Consider the following 21903-nt stretch of genomic DNA (forward strand, 5'->3'; position numbering starts at 1 on the left):
GGGGGGGCACAGGAAACCCTAAATTTACACCTGTGATTGGCAAAAACAAAAGGAGAAACAAAGTGATCATCGCTATTTATTCAGAATAAATAGGGCATGGAGTTCAGTACATGTATTTAGGATTATTCAACTGGGGGGCAGAGTGACAGTAGAGCAGATAAAGGCCTCGTCTTGTAGGCAGCCAACCTGGGTCTTATCCCCAGCACCCCATACGCTCCCTCAAGCCTTACCAGTTCTGACCCCAGAACACAAAGTTAGGAGTAAACTTTGAGCACTTCTGAGGATGCTGCCAAACAAGCAAACACACAAACAATAATCATAAGATTATTCCACTGATCTCCAAGGACCAAGTACCCAGTCTTCAGGACAAATATTTGCTGCTCAGTTAGACTCTTTACAGATCAACTATGATTTTTCTTTTTTTTAATTTTTATTAGTCAAACACCATGAGGTACCGTTTTAGATTTACAAATTTTTGTGCTTGGGTTTCAGTTATACAATGATTGGGTACCCATCCCTCAACCAGTGCCCATTCTCCACCACCAATGATCCCAGTATACCTCCCAAGCCCCCTCCCCTCCTCCCATCCCACCCCGCCTCTGTGGCAGGGCATTCCGTTTGGTTCTCTCTCTCTCTTTTGGGGTGCTGTGGTTTGCAAAAGAGGAACTGAGTGGCAATCATGTTCGGTCTATAGTCTACTTTCAGCATGCATCTCCCATCCTGGGAGGATCCTCCCAACACTCTTGACTTGCTGCTCCCTTCTCTATCTGGGCTGCCTTTTCCCCTAGCATATGTGGCTGGCCTCCAAGCCATGGAGCAAACCTCCTGGTACTTATCTCAACTATTCTTGGGTGACGGTCTCCCATTTTGTTACTTTATATTTCACAGACGAATGCAATCTTTCTATGTCCCTCTTTCTGACTGATTTAACTTAGCATGATATTTTCGATGTAGTACCACTTATATGTAAATTTCATCACTTCATCTTTTCTAACAACTGCATAGTACTCCATTGTGTAGATGTACCAAAGTTTCTTTAACCAGTCATCTGTTCTCGGGCACTCAGGTTTTTTCTAGATTTTGGCTACTGTGGGCTGGAGCAATAGCATAGTGGGTAGGGTGTTTGCCTTACATGCGGCCCACCAGGCTGACCTGGGTTCAATTCCTCTGCCCCTCTTGGAGAGCCTGGCAAGCTACTGAGAGTGTCTCGGCTGCACAGCAAAGCCTGGCAAGCTACCTGTGACGTATTCATATGCCAAACACAGTAACAACAAGTCTTACAAATTGAGACGTTACTGGGCCTGCTCGAGCAAACTGATGAACAATGGGAGGACAGCGTTACAGTGCTACAGTGCTTGGCTACTGTGAACAGTGCAGCAATGAACATAGAAGTGCAGATGTCATTTGGACTGTAATTTTTTGCCTCTCCGGGATATATTCCCAGGAGTGGTATTCCTGGTGAAATATTGATGTTTCTATTGATATGATCATATGGTTTTTATCTTTACTTTTGTTGATATGATGGATTATGTTGACTGACTTCCAAATGGTAAACCATCCTTGCATCCCCTAGATGAATGCCACTTGGTCGTGGTGTATGATCTTTTTGATGAGTTGTTGGATTCTATTTGTTAATATTTTGTTGAGGATTTTCACAACCATGTTCATCAGAGATATTAGCCTGGAATTTTCTTTGTTAGTGGTGTCCTTGTTTGCTTTTGGTATTGGGAAGATAAGTGCCTCATAGAAGCTGTTTGTGAGAGTTCCTGTTTTTTTCAATTTCATGGAAAAGCTTGAGGAGAACTGGCAAAAGGTCTTCTTTAAATGTTGGGAAGAATTCGCTAGTGAATCCATCTGGGCCTGCGCTTTTGTTTTTGGGAAGACTTTTGATTTCGGTTTCATTTCCTTGATATGAATGAGTCTATTCAGGCATTCCAAGTCTTCTTGGTTCAGTCTTGGGAGATTATAGGAATCCAGGAACGTATCCATTTCTCTAGGTTATCTTGTTTCATGGCATACAGACTCTCAAAGCAGTCTCTGATGATCTTTTGAATTGCATTGGTTTCTGTTGCGATGTCCCCTTTTTCATTTCTGATTTGGTTTATTAGGGCTCTCTCTCTCTCTTTCATTGTGAGTCTTGTTAGTGGCTTATCGATCTTGTTTATTTTCTCAAAGAACCAGCTCTTGATTTCACTGACCTTTCGGATTGTTTTTTGGGTTTCCATGTCTGATTTCTGCTCTAAGTTTTATTATTTCTTTCCTTCAGCGGGGCTCGAGTTCCTTTTTTTGGTTATTTTCTAAGATCGTGAGCTGTGAGGTCAGGTCATCTAAGAGGCCCTTTCTTCCTTCCTTAGGAATGCTTGCAAAGCTACAAATTTTCCTCTTAACACAGCTTTCGCTGCATTCCATAGGTTCCGATAGCTTGTGTCTTCATTCACATTTGTTTCCAAGTATTTTTTTATTTCGTCCTTGACTTCCTTCCAGATCCACTCGTTGTTCAACTTTGAGTTGTTTAATTTCCAGGTGTTTGATTTGTCTCTCCGTGTCTGTGTATGCTTCGCTCCTATCTTCAGCACATCGTGGTCTGAAAAGATTGTTGATACTATTTCTATCTTCCGGATTCTATTGAGGTCGGTTTTGTGACCTTACATGTGGCCTTTCTATTTTTGGACAGTGTTCCGTGTGCACTGGAAAAGAATGTGTATTCTTTCTTTTTGGGGTGTAAAGCCCTGTATAGGTCTATTAGCCCTCTCTCTACTATTTCTTCCTTCAAAGTCAATGTCTAGCATGCTGAGTTTTGTTCTTGTTGACCTATCCAGAGATGATAAGGCGATGTTGAATTCTCTGACTACTATTGTGTTGCTAGCAATGTCCTCCTTGAAATCTGTTAGCAGTTGTTTTAACTATTTAGCTGGTCCCTCATTAAGTGTGTATGAATTTAAGAGTGTGATTTCTTCCTGTTACACATATCCCTTGATAAACAGAAAATGACCTTTGCTGTTCCTTCTAGTCTTTTTCAACCTGAAATTTATGTTGTCGTATATTAGTGTGGCTACCCCAGATTTTTTGAGGGAGGTGTCTGCTTGCAGGATTGCTTTCCATCCTTTAACTTTGAGTCTGTGTTTGCTCTGACCATTCAGATTAGTTTCTTGTAGGCAGCAGAATGTTGGGTTCAGTTTCCGAATTCATTCTGCCACTGTGTCTCTTGATTGGTGCATTTAGACCATTGATGTTGAGAGAGATTATTGTTAGAGAGTTTTGTGCCATCTTTCTGTAGGGACTTGTTGTGCTTGTAGGGTGTTTTCTTGTCTTATAGAAGCCCTCTTAGTGGTTCTTTCAAGTTTGGCTTTGTCTATGAAGTTCCTGAGCTGTTGTTTATCCATGTAATAGTGTATGGTTCCTTCCGAGTTTGAATGAGAGTTTAGCTGGATAGAGTACTCTTGGTGAGGCGTTCATTTCATTGAGTTTTTTCACTATATCCCCCCATTGCCTTTGGGCTTGGAGGGTTTCCTCTGACAGGTCTGCTGTAAATGTACAGGGTGCTCCTATGTATGTGGCATCCTTCTTCAACCTTGCTGCTTGCAGGATCATTTCTCTATCCATATCATCCATCATTCTGACTCTGATGTGTCTTGGAGTCTTTTTATTAGGGTCTCTTTTACTTGGCACCCTTCGGGCTCCTTGGGTCCGGATGCCTGCATTCTCCAGCTCTGGGAACTTTTCGGCAATGATATGTTTAACTGTGGCTTTTCCATTGGGGTTGCCTCCCTGTCCTTCTGGTACTCTGATGATTCTTACTTGCTCCTCTTGGATTCATCCCCTAGGACTCTGATTTACCCCGGGGCTATTGTGAGGTCTTTTCCCATGGTTTGTTGTTGTCTGTAAACTTTCTGGTGCTCATCTTCAAGCTTACTGATTCTGTCCTCAGCTGTAGCCATTCTACTGGTGAGGGCACTCACTGAGTTTTTTATTTCATCTATCAAATCCTTTATTCATGACATTTGTTTGCAGCTTTTCTATTTCTGCTCTCATTTCTTCCGGTATTTTGTTGGCTGCCTGTTCCACTGTTTCATTCAAGTCCTCTTTTAATTTCCTGGATGTCTGTTCCACTGTTTCTTTGAGTTCATTGAACATCTTCAACATTTTGATTCTGAATTCCTTATTGGAGAGACTGTATTTGTGAGTAGCCCCTGTTGGGGGCCTCTGGACCTTTTTCTTCATCTTCCCCTCGTGGCGTGGTGGGGATCTGTGCTGTTTCTTCATGTTGTGGTGGTAGTATGAAGGTGGGAACCACAGTTCACTATGAGTTTTCCCTCTTGGTTAATTTGGGGATTCTGGGTGAGCTCGGTCTAGTGGTCGCCTTTTTCCCCTTCAGGAGTTGTGGCTTCCTCTCATGTTCTCCTCTGTGGCCTCTGGTGGAGCTTCGGGGGATGTAGTCCTTTACATTGGACTTGTACACGTCTACGGGTATTGTGGTGCAACTGGGATGAGCTAGTGGATTATTGGCCTGATGTATTTGAGATTGCCGAGACATTCTCCCCCGAGTTACGTGACGGAGGTCAAGATATGAGTCCAAATTGCTAGGAAAGGGGAAAATAACTGCTGCCCTCAGAGTAGGCCATGCCCCCTATCCACGCCCCCTAGCTCAAAGGCCAGGCTCCCTGGCTCAGAGGCCACACCTACAGGACCAGGCTGACCGCTGGTTCGGCTGGGACTAGGGGAGCTAGAAACAGTAGTTGGGGGTTGGAAGGTGCTGTTTCTCTTTAACTCTTTGGTGTGCTAATCTTGTTACTGTCATAGGTTACTGTCACAGACAACGAAGAAATTCCTCCAGAAATCAGATCCTCTTCTGAATGCATCCATTCTCCACCTACCAACTAATCACGATCACAACCATCCTGTTGTTCATCGATTGCCTCGAGCAGGCCCCAGTAACGTCTCCTTCATCCTAGCCCTGAGATTTTTTAAAAGTGCCATATTAAAGGCTCTTTCAGGGTTAGGAGAATGAGCCCCATCATTGTTACTGGTATTGGGCATATTAGGTACACCACGGGGAGTTTGCCAGACTCTGCCCTGTGGGCAGGTTACATCTGGTAGCCTACCATTTTGTCCAAAGTTAGAATGAGATAATAAGGTGTATGTGGCTGCGCACTTCTGGGATCTAGGTTTTATAATCTCTGGGTCTTGGCTGCTGATGGGATTACACGGCGCCAGGGGGCCAGTTGGTGGGTGTGACCCCTGCCTACTGGAATATGGAGGATCTGGGTGGAGGATGCTCAGCCCCGATCGAGCAGGCTTGGAGATCTCAGCCCCGGGACCCGTATGCCTTTGTTCCTCTGCTGGTACCTTCATGCATGCGGAGAGCGGTCTCAGCATGGTGGTGGCTGGTTCTGGAGGTCTTTGGCTGCCAGAGCCCTGGTCGGGACGGGGAGGGAAACTCAACCCACTCCCCTCCAGGGGCCCTGGCGAGGACAGCCAGGCGCGGGGGCAGGAGACTCTGCGCTGTTCTCTTCCGGGATCTGGGTTTTATAGTCTCTGGGTCTTGGTCGCTGATGAGATTACACGGCGCCAGGGGGCCAGTTGGTGGGTGTGACCCCTGCCTACTGGAATATGGAGGATATGGGTGGAGGATGCTCAGCCCCTATCCGAGCAGACTTGGAGATCTCAGCCCTGGGACCCGCATGCCTTTGTTCCTCTGCCCGGTACCTTCATGCGTGCCAACTAATACTTTTACCAACTAATACTTTTATTTATTAGCCCTCAGTTTCATATTGTTGAATCTGGACAGATGTCTAAGTATAGGTTAATGGATTAGCCAGAGTATATGTCAATGTGCAATGTTGAGAAAATCTTTGTTTTGTTTTGTGTGGGGGCAACACTTGGTGATGCTCAGGGGTTACTCCTGGTTCACTGCTCACAAAAATCACTCCTGTTGGTGCTTGGGAAACTGTATAGTATGTCGGCAATGGAATTCAGGTCATTTGTGTGCAAGGCAAGTCCCCTACCCACTATACTATCTCCCTACCCGCTGTCCTATCTCTCTGGCCCCTGAAATAACATTGGAGATCCCAAAATTGGGGAAAACAACTCTTATTAGATGTGTATTTGCCTTCACTTACTTCCTAATACTTCCAGCTCTACCTAGGGAACCATACAAAGTTTCTGACTTCTTGAAGGTCAAGTGTAAAATTGTGCACTTGGGTTTCTTTTGGTGTGGGGGGCGGTGGGGTCAAACCCAGCAATGCTCAGGGGTTACTCCGGTCTCTGTGCTCAGGGATCACTCCTGGTAGTAATTTGGGATCATCTGAGATGCTAGGGATCCAACCCACGTCTGCCATATGCAAGGCAAGTGCCCAACTGCTAGACTATCTTTCCAACCAAACTTTACTGAGAATTAAAAGTTCTTTTGGTGGTGGTGAAATTTAGAGGGGGAGTTAAGGGATGTGAGGAAGAAGCATGGACTTGCAGGGAGTCCCAGACTGGGAACACAAGATCTAGGCATTAGGCATATTTAACACTTTTTGTTTTTCTATTATTCACTTAAAAATGTTATTAGTATTTTTATTCTGAATTTAGATTATTTGGTTTAGTTATTCTTTGGGGCTGGAGCGATAGCACAGCAGGTAGGGCGTTTGCCTTGCACGCAGCCAACCTGGCCGACCTGAGTTGGATTCCTCCGCCCCTCTCGGAGAGCCAGGCAAGCTACCAAGAGTATTTCGCCCACACAGCAAAGCCTGGCAAGCTACCCGTGACATATTCGATATGCCAAACACAGTAACAAGTTTCACAATGTTACTGGGCCCGCTCGAGCAAATTGATTAACAGCTGCAGGACAGTGATCAGTGATCAGGTATTCTTTAAATAACATTATTATTATTATTATTATTATTACTTTTTAAGTAACATTATTAAAGTTGAAGTAACATGATTACAAAATACGAATGCTATTGGTTTCCATGTACAAAGTGAACTTTACCTGGACCACCGCCGAAGTGCCGAGACACCACAGTTCATACATCCCCTCTAATCTGACTCTTTCCCCACCCCCCCAACAAATCCCCAGGTTTGATGTTCATCTTATGAAAGGTGAGTCGTAAATGTTGTTATGCCCATCTCTGAGAAGAGAGTAATAGATTTGTTAAAAATTGATTTTAAAAGTAACATTATCTTTGTGTAAGAAGCAAAGTGATGTGATATGCCCAATTGCTGATAGCGAAGCAGATTCATAATATCCCGGCATGAAAACACTTTTTTTGGTGGTATGTGTGTGTGTGTTGTGTGTGTGTGCGTTGTGTGTGCGCATGTGCTCGTGCATTCGCCATACAGCAGTGCCCAAGGGATACTCTCAGCAGTTCTTCGAAAATTATTTTATGGGGGGATTGAACCCACACCTCCCACATGAAAAGCATGTGTTGCAACCTATTGATCTATTTTCCTGGGTCCCTGAAAGGACACTGCGGAAGTTATCAAGTAAACTTACTATGTGGAAATATATAAGGGCACCTGAGTGCTTTGTGGATTTGAAGGGTTAAAATTCAAAGTAGGTTTGGAGGTGGGGATGCTCTAAGAATCCATCATTAGAAGGACTGAGTGGCAGCCTATGCTTAGAAGACCAGAATTTCTCAGGCTCTAAGCAAAACGTGCATAAGATAGTATGACTTGTACTTGCCTATAAAATTATAAAAACACATGCAATAAGGTAGCTACACCAGTCCTATAAAGAAAAGGGCAACTGATATTTCTTGTGTATAAAATCTGTTTGCAAACTGCATTGTGTGGCTGAGTTCTCATCTGGAGGACCAACACCTTGCCCAGAGTGTGGCACTCAGTTGTGACCATGAATGATAGCTCCCTTTCCCACTTCCATCCCTTTCTTCCATTCCTCTTAAACCTTCAGGTCATTCATATACTGCGAAGGTAATGATGTGGCTGAGATTCTGACTTTTGCCAAGGGAAATAGCTCATGGAAATATAGGGAGTTGAACTCTGAATAAAAATAATGCACTCCATAATCAGCTTCAAATGTACCATCAGTGATTAAAATAAAAATGAAACATAAATTAAAAACCTATCAGCAGGCAATCCAACTCACCGCAGGGTGTACTACTGGTAAGACATTCACTGTCACAACGTAGTTTGACTGTCTTGTAGACAACGTCAATATTATTTTTAAATTGGCAGAGGCAGCAGGTTAGATGGTTAGGTAAGATCCTATGAATGGAAACACAGAGAATTAAGTGCAGAGTCAAGAGGTTACTTTAAATAGGTAGAAGAGGCAGTCAAGGCCACTGAGCAGCTATTGAAAAAGTTCCTGAGAAACATGGATGAGGTGTTGCTCAAACTCTGAGGTGGTGGGAACCCAACTGGGAGGTGATGCATGCAAAGCGTGTACTATTGCTCCAGCCCTCAGAAAACTGAGTTTTGTTTTTTGGTCATATCTGGTGGTGCTCAGGGGTTGCTCTGGGCTCTTGGCTCAGGGATCATTCCTAGTAGGCTCGGGAAACCATAGGCAGTGCGAGAGGCTGAATGTGGGTTAGCCACATGCAAATCAAATACCTAACTCACTATCCTATCTCTCCAGCTCCCAGATAACAATAAAAAAAACATCAGTTACAACCTGGGGTGTTATTTCTCTATGGAGTGATCAGTCGGGGGCACAGAGATAAGCAACATTCATGGAATGAGGTAGCGTGGAGGGCCAAGAGTTCTCTCAGACAAATGGCATTAATCAAACCCAGCAACCTTCTTTTATTGTAATACAGTACACTAGGGGATGCATCACCAAATCCATGTGGACAAAAGGCTATTGATCTTGCTCTGTCGATGATTAACCTCCCATCCCCATATTTCAATCATCTACATTTCCGTCTAGACAGGATGTCCCCTCTAACTTTGCCTAAACAAAGCATAGCATAATCAATCAGTGTCAAGAAGAAGCTGCATCATGACATGCTGACCCCTGCCCAGTTCAATCAGAGTTCCAAGCTGCTTCCAGCATGACACTGAAAGCAAGGCAGTGTCTGTAGGAACTTCCTCATGACTCTGGTCGGGCTCCAACATCTCCCCCTTTTTGTTTTGCAGCCAGCTTAGCCTTCATGACGACATGTACAGCGTGTTGTTGTTGGGCTATTCTGTTTTGTTTTCTGAATTTTTGGCAGGCTATGTAAAAAAGAAACAACAGAACAATAAGTACAAACATACTAATAAACCCATCACAAGGGCTAGAATATAATCCTTAGGATTTAGTTGAGTGATCCCATCCAACAATCCACCCCCAATGGTATCAGGTCCCCAGACTTGCAAGTGGGCCTGAAATACACAGTGAATGTTAGTTTGCAACTCTATGATTTTGTCGGTCATATTTTTTATGGTTTAACAAATGCTTTTTAACCTTTTCCCATGGAGATTTAGACTCATAATAAGGTACAGGAGTTATACAAATGCAGAAGTATTCCAATCACATTTTAGAGTGCGTTGTCTTCTTAAACTCGGTAGCTGGTCACCGAGTAGGGTAACAGTTCGTGTAACATCGGACGATTCCTCTTGTAATCCTGCATCAACTTGTCACTGGGTTGTCCACAGTCTCTGAAAGTCCTGATGCCCTTTCTTTCTTTCTTTCTTTCTTTCTTTCTTTCTTTCTTTCTTTCTTTCTTTATTCTTCTTTTTGCTTTTCGGGTCACACCTGGAGATGCACAGGGGTTACTCCTGGCTCTGCACTCAGAAATTACTCCTGGCAGTGCCCAGGGGAATATATGGGATGCTGGGAATCAAACCAGGGTCAGCCACATGCAAGGCAAATGCCCTACCTGCTGTGCTATCGCTCCAGCCCCCTCGTGCCGTTTCTTAACAAACTCAGCAGTCTGAGATCCTTGCCTCAATGCAATACAAGCCGTTGATGCTGTAGCAGTGATGGCAACGAGTCCCATGATAACAGCAATTACGAGGCCTACAAACCTCTTTGTGTGTGGTGCCAGGTGAGTGACCAGCCGGTGAAGAATGTTGGTAGCTGGACTGTCTTCCCACAAGCGGTTAAGCCACACAGGCATCTAGACCCCCATGCAAGCTCTAAGAAGATAGATGCTTTCTTCTGCTGTGAGACTCACAGAGTTAAGAATACAAGTGAACATAGAGCAGTCACTGCAAGATATTACCTCTGCTACTTTATCCCAGCTAATTCTCCCTTTCAGCATGGCATATGGCAGTGGGACACAAGCCTGTATATAGCGGGTAAGATTTCTATCAAAATGTAAAGTACGTTTTGTTCCAACATTGTTATGTTGGATAAAACTGTCCGGGCTGTCATGTGTCCAAAGGAATTCCCTATTTTCCATAGATGATTTTGTTTCTTATGCCCAGGAAGGAAGGGTGTAGGAGGCGGAAAGCTACCTCCGCACCCCATTATGCCAATATTCACTGTATCACTGTCATCCCCTTGTTCATCGATTTACTCAAGTGGGCACCAGTAACGTCTCCATTCGTCCCAGCCCTGAGATTTTAGCAGCCTCTCCTTACTCATCTTTCCCAACATATTGGAGGCTCTTTCTGGGTCAGGGGAATGAGATCCTTTATTGCTACACTTTTGGCATATCGAATATGTCATGGCTTGCTTGCCAGGCTCTGATGTACAGGTGGACTCTTGGTAGCTTGCTGTGCTCTCCAAGAGGTATCTATCTTATCTATCTATCTATCTATCTATCTAGATAGGTAAGTTGTTGCTTTCTGTCTGAACCCCATCAAATCTGGTGTGGCAATTATGGAGAATGGGTAGGAAGTGTCTTGTGATATGTCGCAGCCGTGTGGTCCAGGAATATGTTCACTCATGTGAGGCTCGGCCCAAGCAAGTAGGGAGTGGCCTGGAGCGTGGCTGCGGTTGGGTTGTGGAGGTCAGTTGCTGGGGCTGGGTCCCTTGGGGCGGGGAGGGCTCCCACTCGTCCCCCTCTGGGGCATCCTGCGTGAAAAAAGCCTGGTGCAGAGTCTGGTGTCATGGTTATGGGGTCCTCATTTTATGCTCCCTTCTGGAGGGTGGCCGATGAGAAGATTATCTGGCACAAGCAGGGTGTGGCTTATCGGTGTGAGCCGTGGGTCACCGGAGACTGGAGGAAGCAGGCAGAGGATCTCTGCTCCTGGCTACCGTTTAAGCCCGGAGTCCAAGGTCATAAAGTTCTGCATTACCTGGGTTCCGTAGGACTTCACTCATCCGTGAGCTTCAGCCCGAGCATATGGAAAGTGGCCTGAGCATGGCAGCAGTTGGGTAGTGGAGGTCACTGCTGGGGCTGGGTCCCTTGGGGCACCCCAAGTGAAAACAGCCTGGCACGGAGTCCAGTGGCATGGTTATGGGGGCCTCATTTTATGCTTCCTTCTGGAGGAACAGCTATGAGTTCTGGAGGGTGGCTGATGACGAGGTTATCTGGCGCTGGCAGGGTGTGGCTTATGGCTTATGCTAATATTAGAGTTAATTATAATTTGGGACACTTCAGAGCCTTGTATTGCTCCCCAATTCAGAACATTCTTTAGTTCCTTTTGCCCAGGCTGAGCCTACTGGACTCCAATCAATATTTTTTCCATAAGAGGAATCAATATAGATTCTAGCTTTTTCTCCTCTACATCGTTTCCAATATATCCAGTTTTCTAATTCAATAACTTTAGGGAGTTCACATAGGAGGCAGAGATGGTAGAGTATCATAACTTTCACTTCCAGTATCCAGAAACCCATTTGCTGCGAGCAATAACAATGGTTTTTTTTTTTTTTTGCATTTTGGGTCACACCTGGCAATGCTCAGGGGTTACTCCTGGCTCATGCACTCAGGAATTGCTCCTGGCGGTGCTCAGGGGACCATATGGGGTGCTGGGAATCGAACCTGTGTTGGCCATGTTGGCTGCGTGCAAGGCAAACGCCCTACCCGCTGTGCTATTGCTCGAGCCCCAATGTTTTTTTTTTTTAAGCAATGGTTTTTTATTGCTTCAGTAGATTCAGTAGAATTGTGATATTCAGCCATTCAGTATTGCGTGTGTGTTTTTAAGCAATGACTCCCGTTGCTAGTGCAGATAGGCATCCCTTCCACCCTGATAACATATTCAGGAAAATTTGTGCCTTCTTCTTTGGGTTTGATTAGGTCTCTACCATCAGCCTGGCACCAAGTCTGGTGGCACGGCTATGGGGTCCTCATGTTATGTTCCCTTCTGGGAGAAGTAGCCCTGTGATCTGGATGCTGGCTGATGACGAGATTATCTAGCGCTGGCAGGAGGTGGCTTCTGGGAGTGACCCCTGTGTCACTGAAGACTGGGGGAAACAGGCAGAGGATCTCTGCTTCCGGGTCCTGTTGAGCCCAGAATCCAAGCTCACAAAGTTCCACATTACCTGGGTTCCTTGGGACTTCACTCATGCGTGAGACTCAGCCCGAGTGAGAGGGGAGTGGCCAGGAGCATGGTGGTGGTTGGGTTGTGGAGGTCGACTGCCGGGCTGGGTCCCACAGGAGTAGGGGGGGGAATGAGAGAGACAGGCCCATCCCCTATCCCTGGAGGCCTGGAGTTTGCTGTCACTGAAACTGCATACCTGCACTTCTCATTGGGTTCTGGATGTTGGTGGCCCCTGGGATTTTTAGGGGGCAGGTGGGACCCTGGAGGTCATGCCCACAAACTGCCTCTGGCTGCTTCTTAAGCTCCTTAATGGTCATGATCCAGAGATACACAAAAGAATTTCTGAACTGAGCAGCTCTCTGCCTTCTCCCCATCCTAATTATCTAAAACTTTAGAATTCCAGGAACACACAGCCACTTTTGTGGCCGAACGGCATTGTACTATTCATAACAAGCAATACAAACGAGAGTATGAGGGAAATTGTCTGCCATAGAGGCAGGGGGAGGGGTGGGATGGGGGCGGGTATACTGGGGACATTGGTGGTGGAAGATGTGCACTGGTGGAGGGTTGGGTGTCCTATCATTGTATGACTGAAACTCAAACAGGGAAGCTTTGTAACTGTATCTCACGGATTCAATGATTTTAAAAAATAAATAAATAAAATTACCATTCTGAAAATAAAGTAATGTGGAGTTCATGCCAAATTCAATTAGCTTAATCAATGGCTGAATAAATACCAGTACCCCTACAAAAAGAGGGAGAGAGAGAGACTGAGAGAGAGAGAGAGAAAGAAATAAACAAGCCTTAAAAAAATTAAGTGAATTAAATGTCAGAAAATCAACTTACAGTTTTTCTAGCTTAAGATTCATCATGAGGATGTTTTGAACTGCTGCAAGTGTCACTTGTGTTGCTCCCATGTCTCTGAGGGAGAAAGCACAAGCATGATGTGAATCCAAATACAGAAGCTCTAGAGTTAAATAGATGAGATAAATGAAGTGATAACTTTGATTCTGGCTTTGCTGTAAATCCAGGTCAACTGTTTGCTGTAGACTATAATTCCAGAGAGCTCTTGCTGATAAAAGACTTTTCTATCATCAAATTAATGACACTTTGGAGAATAAAAAAATTTCCTTCCTTCCTTCCTTCCTTCCTTCCTTCCTTCCTTCCTTCCTTCCTTCTTTCCTCCCTCCCTCCCTCCTTCCTTCCTTTTCTCCCTCTCTCTCCCCTTCCTTCCCTCCTTCCTTCTCTTCTTCCCTGATTCCCTTCTTCCTTCCTTCCTTCCTTCCTTCCTTCCTTCCTTCCTTCCTTCCTTCCTTCCTTCCCTCCCTCCCTCCCTCCCTCCCTGCTTCCTTCCTTCCTTTCTTCCTTCCTTTCTTGTCCGACTTCTCATTCTAAATTGTATCTACTCCTTTCAATGATTCTTTTTCATGTGAGCTGCGGGTGGCCTTGGATTTTGGCCACATCTGATAGTACATGGGGGATATGTTGGGCACTGTACTTGTGGGTTACTCTGAGTAGAGATCTGGGGAACACATAAGGGGCCAGAGGTCGAATCCAGGCCTCCAAGCAAGCAGTGCATGGGCTCCAACCACTCACCTATCTGGTCCTCTTTTCTTTACTTTCTTTTTTCAATAATGTGTCCATTATTACTTGTTACTTTCTGAATAAATAATACTTCTACACGTATCTGTATGTTTCTTATCTATATGTACTCAACATAGCTCTTTTCCTCTGTTGGCTGTTGCCCATGTCATTCTTTCTTAATCTTTTCCTTTGAGAATAACTGTCATTTCAATAATCCAGTGTTAAAATTAAAATTATAACTTTTAAATTCAATGCAAAACACTTTATCTTTGACAGAAGTGGAGAAAAATAAAGACAGCAAATCATAGCAGAAACCATATAAGCTACAAACTTATTACAATACTTACAGATATTTTAATGCTGGCAATTTAAAAAGATAGGAATCTTCAATAGCTGTTAGGGGATTATGGCTGAGAATTCTAAAAAAGAATTAAAATTATATGCATAATCAGTATGTAGCATTAAAATTTATATTTAATTTATTGGCATGAAAAGGTAAATGTAAAGGTAAAGGCCCTCCCGTTGATCATCGATTTGCTCGAGCGGGCCCCAGTAACGTCTCCATTGGAGACTTTGTTGTTACTGTGTCTGGCACATCAAATACGTCACGGGGAGCTTGCCAGGCTCTGCCGTGCAGGCGAGATACTCTCGGTAGCTTGCCGGGCTCTCCAAGAGGGGCGGAGGAATCGAACTCGGGTCGGCCATGTTGGCCGCTTATAATCACGCTTAGAATCCATAAAGCATTCTTTTTTTTTCTTTTTGGGTCACACCTGGCGATGCACAGGGGTTACTCGTGGCCCATGCGCTTAGGAATTACCCCTGCTGGTGTTCGGGGGGAACATATGGAATACTGGGAATTTAACCCGTGTCAGCCGTGTGCAAGGCGAACACCCTACCCGCTGTGGTATTGCCCCAGCCCCAAGAATTCTCCCTTTGAGAAACACCCAAGTCTCTAGATGACAAAGTGAAGGGGAACCGGGGGGGGGGGGGGGAGAAAATAAATGTAGAGCAAAGAAAAAATATGCTGACAAATTTTTCCAAGTTGAAAACTCTAGGAATAGGGGCCAAATAGAACAGCAAGTGGGGCACTTGCCTTGCATGCAGCCCACTTGTGTTTCATTCCTGGAACCTTACACAGACCCTGGAACACACCAGGAGTGATCCCTGAACACAGCGTCAGGAGTAAGCGCTGGGCACCACTGGGCATGTCTCCCCATCAACCCCAAAGAAGAAATAAAACCCTAGGAGTGATGATGTCTGCAGAAGTCCTTGCTCTGCAGCAAATATTATTTCTAATGGATGCCTCTACAATTCAAAATGTTTCTTACACCCTGAGAAATTCAAACTACTTCATGACAACACACCCAGCTAAAGATTAAAATAGGGTCAATCCTTGGTTTTGGACAAAGAAGACATGGTCAATGGAAGAGGAGCTGTTGGAAGCTGTCTTCTTACCAGTCATTCCCACAGAGATCTTTGTGCCCTGACCTTTGTCACGCTGTATGTGATCACGGACTCACCTGTCAGTCTCCTGGACTTTCAGCTTCTTGAATGCCAGGGTCACCTGACTGTCACTGGTCTGACGATATCGGGTATTTACTAGACACTTCAGAAATAACATTATGGATATATTGGTCAAATGAACCAGTTCCTGCCCTCCCTCCCTCAGTTCCTCTCTCTTTTCTTTCTTTCTTTGGTTTGTGGGTCACACCCAGGAATGCTCAGGGATTACTCCTGGTGGTGCTTAGGGGACCATATGGAATGCCAGGCATCGAACCTTGGTCAGCCGCCTGCAAAGCACGCACCTTTCCTGCTATATTATCACTCCAGTACCAGAAGCAGTTCATTTTTGACAAAAGATTTTGTTCCAAGATGCTAGAATGAATTTTCTTCTTTTAAAAACATGCAAACTCTTTAAAACAAGCAAAGAAATACACAGGAGGGGAAAAAAACAGAAAGAAATTTTCAGTAAACTCTATTCAAGAAACACTGGCATACCCTTGCAGGATAGATAGATAGATATAGATATACATAGATATATATCCGCCACGCTCCGGGCTCCTTTCCAGATGCTCAGGCCAAGCCTCACGCATGAGTGTAGCCCCACAGAACCAGGTGAGGTGGGACTTTGTGACCTTGGACTCCAGACTCAATGGGGCCCGGAAACAGAGATCCTCTGCCTGCTTCCCCCAATCTCTGGAGACCCAGGGATCATGCCCATAATATCCACCCTGCAGGTGCCAGATAAATACCTCATCTGCTGACCTCCACTACGCAGCTGCCCCCATACTGCAGGCCGCTTTCTGGACAGTGTGGCCACAAAGCGCCATGCAACACAGCATAAGACACTTAATACCCATTTTCCAAAATTACCGCACCACTTTTTATGGGGTTCAAATATGGTGTAAACTATGGGAATGCCTGTAACGGTGATTAGAGGCCTCCCTAAAAGCCTCCATCCCTCTCAGAGAGCCTGGCAAGCTACAGAGAGTATCCCGCCCACACGGCAGAGCCTGGCAAGCTCCTGCCGACCTCACACATGAGTGTAGCCTCACAGAAGCAGGTGAGGTGGGACTTTGTGACCTTGGACTCCAGGCACGTACCCGTGGCATATTTGATATGCCAAAAACAGTAAAAACAATGGGCCTCATTGCCCTGACCTGAAAGAGCCCCCAATACGGCAGTGTTAATAAGGATAAACAAAGAGAGGCTGATAAAATCTCAGGGCCGAACTAGGCTGCCAAAACGAAGGACTAAAATGACTTTACTTTCAACGAACGTACGCTAGCATCCGAAGCACCCATCAAGGACCTGATGGTGCAATCGCAGATTAAGTATGACATCATTAGTCTGACCGAGATGAGAAGGCATCGATCACATCATGCCATTTACAACACTGGAGAAGAACTGTTCCTTGGAACATGTGACAATAGAGGCATCGGTGGTGTTGGTGTCCTGGTCAACATGAACTTGGCCATGAGCATTGATTCATATGAATGCCTAACAACCCAAATCAGACGATTACGCTTGAATAGATGTGGCTCACTGCTGGCAGTTTCCATCTTTGTTGTCTATACACCAATATCCAACTACGATGAAGAAGGTATTGAGAAGTTCTACATGGAGCTGAAGAAGTTCTATAAAGAAGACCACACCTCCTACAAGATCACTGTAGGTTATTTTAATGCCAAGATAGGACTGAGGAGGTTGCCCGAAGAACTCCACATTGGGACCAATGGCCTAGAATGGAACGAACAGGGTGAGAGACGATCTGAGTTCACCTTGTTGACCAAGACCATACATGGTAACTCACAGTTCCAGAAGGCCAAATCTAAACATTGGACATGGGAGTCCCCTGGGGGACAGTTCCACAGTGAAATTGACCACATCATTTTCAATGGACCGTTTTGCCTGACTGATGATGCTGTTGTCCCAAAATTCCAAAACGGATAGGACAACCATCTCCTTCATGCAAAATTCTACTTCACAGAGCAGGGAGAAAAGACTGCAAAGTTTAAGAAGAGAACTTCCAGAATGACCACCAAATGGGAGCTCTTTGGCACTACTGAGGCAACGTAGGAAGATGCCGTCGCTGACATCAACGAGGAATCCAATTGACTGGTTCAGCACCTCCATGACTGCTCACGGAATGCCAAGAGTGGGAAAGTCACAAACAGATGCCTGTCTTAGGAAACTCTCGAGCTCATTTGCCAACGTGGTTTGCAGCAAGCCTCTGGCAATCACAAGCTAATGTCCGAGCTCGCAAAGCTGTGCAGAAAAGCGATAAAGGAAGACCTCAAAGAGAGAAGAGCAATAGTGTTGGCTGATGCGGCAGAAGCTGGGAAAAATATTCGCAACACCTGCCTGTCCTTCGCCAACTATAAGTAAGACCAAGATGACTGCCCTCCGATGTCCTGTTTGATCTATCACATCTTCCAGAAGGGAAATGGAGAAGATTGTTCACGACTTCTACTTGGATCTCTTCGATAGCCATGTCCAAGTGCCCACATACAAATTCCGCAGGATGGATATGTCGTTCCCAACGTCCTCCTTTCCGAAATCCGACACGCCATTTCGTTGGTAAGAAGTGTACACCACCTGGCCCAGACAAGGTCAGACCCAAACACCTGAAGAATCTGACACCAGTACTGGTCAATACACTGGCTTGGCTCTTCACACTCTACCTATCTGAATGCAAGGTTCCTTCCCAATGGAAAACCAGCAGGACCATTCTGTTGTACAAGAAGGGAGACATCCAGGACATTGGCAACTATCGCCTGATCTGCCTGTTGTCCATCATCTACAAGCTGTCATCCTGAATAGGATTGGCAGAACACTAGAAGATGGACAACCATGCGTGCAAGCCGAGTTCCGAAAGAGATTCAGCGTGATCGACTATATCCACTACGCTCACTGAGATTTCGCAAGAGTTCAAGATGCCAAAGATGCCACTCTGCCTAACGTTCATCGATTTAAAAAAGGTCTTTTATTCTGTTGAGACTGACGTGGTCATCGAAGCCCTAGCCCAACAGAGCAGTCAAACTCAGTACATCAGGATCCTCTGTGGCTGTATTACGGATTCACCACTAGGACCTCACCATTCTACAAGAAAGTGATCATCGATGTTAAGAGAGGGGTTTGGCAGAGCGATACCATTTCACTGAAACTCTTCAGTGCCACCCTCAAGAACGTCATGTGATGACTGGAATGGGAAGGAATGGGAGTAAAGATATACAGTCAGCAACTACACCACCTCTGCTTCGCTGATGACATCGTTCTAATAACAGCAAACATTAACCAAGCATCACAACTGCTGGACGACTTTGACCGTGAGCATGAAAAGGTCAGACTGCAGCTGAACCTCACAATGCCTGGGAGGCTGGAGAGATAGCACAGCGGGTAGGGCACTTGCCTTGCACGCGGCTGACCCGGGTTTGATTCCCAGCATCCCATATGGTCCCCTGAGCACTGCCAGGAGTAACTACTCCTGAGTGCAGAGGCAGGAGTAACCCCTGTGCATTGCCAGGTGTGACCCAAAAAGCAAAAAAAAAAAAAGAAAAAAAAAGAAAAGAAAAGAAAAATAACGACTGCCCGCCCAATATGGGCATTCCTTAAAAAACTAGAAATTGAGCTTCCATATGACCCCAAAATACCACTTCTGGAAATATATTCCAAGGGTACAATAAAGCACAGTAGAAATGACATCTGCACCTATATGTTCATTGCAGCATTGTTCACAATAGCCAGAATCTGGAAACAACCTATGTGCCCGAGAATAGATGACTGGTTAAAGAAACTTTGGTACACCTGCACAATGTAATACTATGCAGCTGTTAGGAAAGATGAAGTCATAAAATTTGCTTGTAAGTGGAAGGTCATGGAGAGTATCATGCTAAGTGAAATGAGTCAGAAAGAGAGGGACAGACATAGAATGGCTGCACTCATTTGTGGAATATAAAATGAGACTGACACCCAAGGACAGTAGAGACAAGGGCCAGAAAGATTGCTTCATAGTTGGTAGCCTATGTCATGAGCTGGGGGAAAAGGCAGCTGGAATAGAGAAGGGATCACTAAGTCAATGATGGTTGGAGGAATCGTTCGTGATAGGAGATGTGTACTGAAAGTACACAAAAAATCAAACGTGATGGTCTCTCAGTATCTATATTGCAAGTCATAATGCCCCAAAGTAGAGAAAGAGTATGGGGAAAATTGTCTGCTATAGAGGCAGGGGGAGGGTTGGGATTGTGGAAGGGGGAGATACTGGGGACATTGATGGTAGAAAGTGTGCACTGGTGGAGGGATGGGTGTTCGATCATTGTATGACTGAAACTCAAAGATGAAAGCTTTGTAACTGTAGATCACGGTGATTCAATTCAAAAAACAACTCTCAATAACTTTGTAAATTGTGGTTCTTTAAATACTTTTTTAAAAAGAGATGTGCACACAGTGAACTTCATATCTGTCCCCCAACCACGCAGGTTACCTGAACAAATATGGATACTTAGTTTGGGATAGACCTCACTGTCCTCTTGCTAGGGACCACAGAATCTCTAGTGGCTTCCAGCCCAGGCCACTGTGGCTGAGCAGATGGCTCTCTGCATGTGCGCATGGGGTGGAGTTCAGTCTCAGGAAAAGCAAGACCCCAAAAGGCACATGAATCCACCTGAAATTCAGGCAACGAAGGTCTTTGCTGCTCTTTGATATAAAAGAGAAACGGTGCGCAAGAACCACGCTGAGAAGTGGCACCCCTGACAAGCACAGGTGTGAGCTCCGCTCCTAGGACGTTCTTACACACAAGTAGAAGAGCGACCCCTGGTGGTCGTGTGTGCGAGTCTCCTGCCCCCCAAAAGGACAGAGGCCTTCAGCAAAGCGCCTGGCCAGGGGCCAAGCGCCTGGCCCTGATGTGGGATTTGAATATGGGAGCATCACAGCCAGGGCTGTGTATGACCCTCAGACATTTCGCAACAATAAAGAGGAGGAAAGCTAAACATGTTGGCAGGGGTTGGGGGTTGTTGGGAGACTACAGGGTGTGGCTGGACCACATCTGGGTGGTGCTCGGGAATGACCCCTGGCAGTGCTCTGGCAGCAGTACTAAGTTTAAACAGAAGATGTCTCCTTGCAAAGATGGGAGGAAAAGATGCACTTGGGAGACCAGAGTAGTTGCTGAATGTGATGAACTCCTCAACTTTCCAACCAGTCACCCCTAAACCATTCCAAGGTCCTGAGCGGCCTTCATCTTTAAGGTAGAAGCTTCTGAACTAGGAGAAGCTGCTGCCAGGAGTTCAGAACATAACCCCAAATGATAACAATGCCTTCGAGTAAGCTCTTGTGTGGACACTTATCTAAAGACAGGTCGTTATGCCTTGTGGCGTGGAGAGAGTGAGGGCTTCGCCCTGACCACAGCTCCGTCTGCCTTCACAGTGCAGCTCCCCACCTCACTGATCATCTCCACAGTGGGGTCACGTGGTCAGTGGGAACAAGTTTTGGGTTTCCTCTGTTCTATCTTAGTTCTTATGTCTTGGCAAAATACTGAAGTTCCACAAACAAGCCAGAGTGTCCACATGCTCTGTCTGAGTACGGCAGCACCTTTGTACTTTGTCAAGTCTTCAGTTGCTACCATCATGGAACTTGTATCGTTCGAACCGACGAAATGACTAAAAGAATTGTTTAAACGAGCCAGCAGTCTAGACCTGTGTAGGTGAATGAAGAAACACTTGAAAGTCAGAAGGAGAAAAAAAAGTTACTTGGGACCAGAGCAATCGTACAGCAGGTAGGACGTTTGCCTTGCACACAGCTGACCTGGGTTTGATCCCTGGTATCCCATATGGTCCCCCAGGCACCACCAGGAGTAATCGCGGAGAGGAGAGCCAGGAACAACCCCTGAGCATGGTGGTTTGGCCCATAAACATAAGCAAAAGGAAAAAAAACAAAACTGAACATTTAGGATTAGCAAACACTGTTGGATTTCCATAACATACTTCATTCCTGATTTCATCTGTAAGAGATATGATTACGACCCTTTCAAAAACAATGGTCAATTCCCCAAAATTTAGAAATTTAGCTCCCATTTGACCCAGCAATACCATTCCCGGGAATATATCCCAGAGAGGGAAACAAGCATAGCCGCAGTGACATCTGCACTTGTTTGTTCATTGCAGCACTCTTTACAATAGACAGAATCTGGAAAAAACCTGAGTGCCCGAGAACAGATGACTGGTTAAAGAAACTTTGGTACATCTACACAATGGAGTACTATGCAGCTGTTAGAAAAGATGAAGTCATGAAATTTACATACAAGTGGTACTACATGGAAAGTATCATGCTAAGTGAAATGAGTCAGAAAGAGAGGGACAGACATAGAAGGACTGCATTCATCGGGGGAACATAAAGTAACAAACAAAATAGGAGACTAACACCCAGGAATAGCTGAGGTAAGTACCAGGAGGTTTACTCCATGGCTTG

At 45.2% G+C, this 21903-nt stretch overlaps 1 protein-coding gene and 1 long non-coding RNA gene across 6 annotated transcripts in view; both read right to left on the bottom strand.

The window, feature by feature from the left end:
• Window positions 1-21903, bottom strand: part of LOC130032669 (leucine-rich repeat-containing protein 37A3-like) — a 73280-nt gene that overhangs the window by 7880 nt on the left and 43497 nt on the right. For all 5 annotated transcript variants that reach the window (XM_056124399.1, XM_056124229.1, XM_056124479.1 and 2 more), the window contains 3 exons: window positions 14289-14360; window positions 13204-13278; window positions 8093-8211 (listed from right to left, as the gene is read on the bottom strand). In XM_056124399.1, the coding sequence (XP_055980374.1) occupies window positions 8093-8211; window positions 13204-13278; window positions 14289-14360 (266 nt within the window). The remainder of the gene's footprint in view (window positions 1-8092; window positions 8212-13203; window positions 13279-14288; window positions 14361-21903) is intronic.
• Window positions 8724-9562, bottom strand: LOC130032982 (uncharacterized). The gene is made up of 2 exons (XR_008793892.1): window positions 9392-9562; window positions 8724-9159 (listed from the first exon to the last, which is right to left on the bottom strand). It is a non-coding gene; the product is annotated as an uncharacterized LOC130032982 (long non-coding RNA).

This window comes from Sorex fumeus, unplaced genomic scaffold (assembly GCF_029834395.1).
Source record: "Sorex fumeus unplaced genomic scaffold, SorFum_2.1 ptg000001l, whole genome shotgun sequence".
Classification (NCBI taxonomy): Eukaryota; Metazoa; Chordata; class Mammalia; order Eulipotyphla; family Soricidae; genus Sorex; species Sorex fumeus.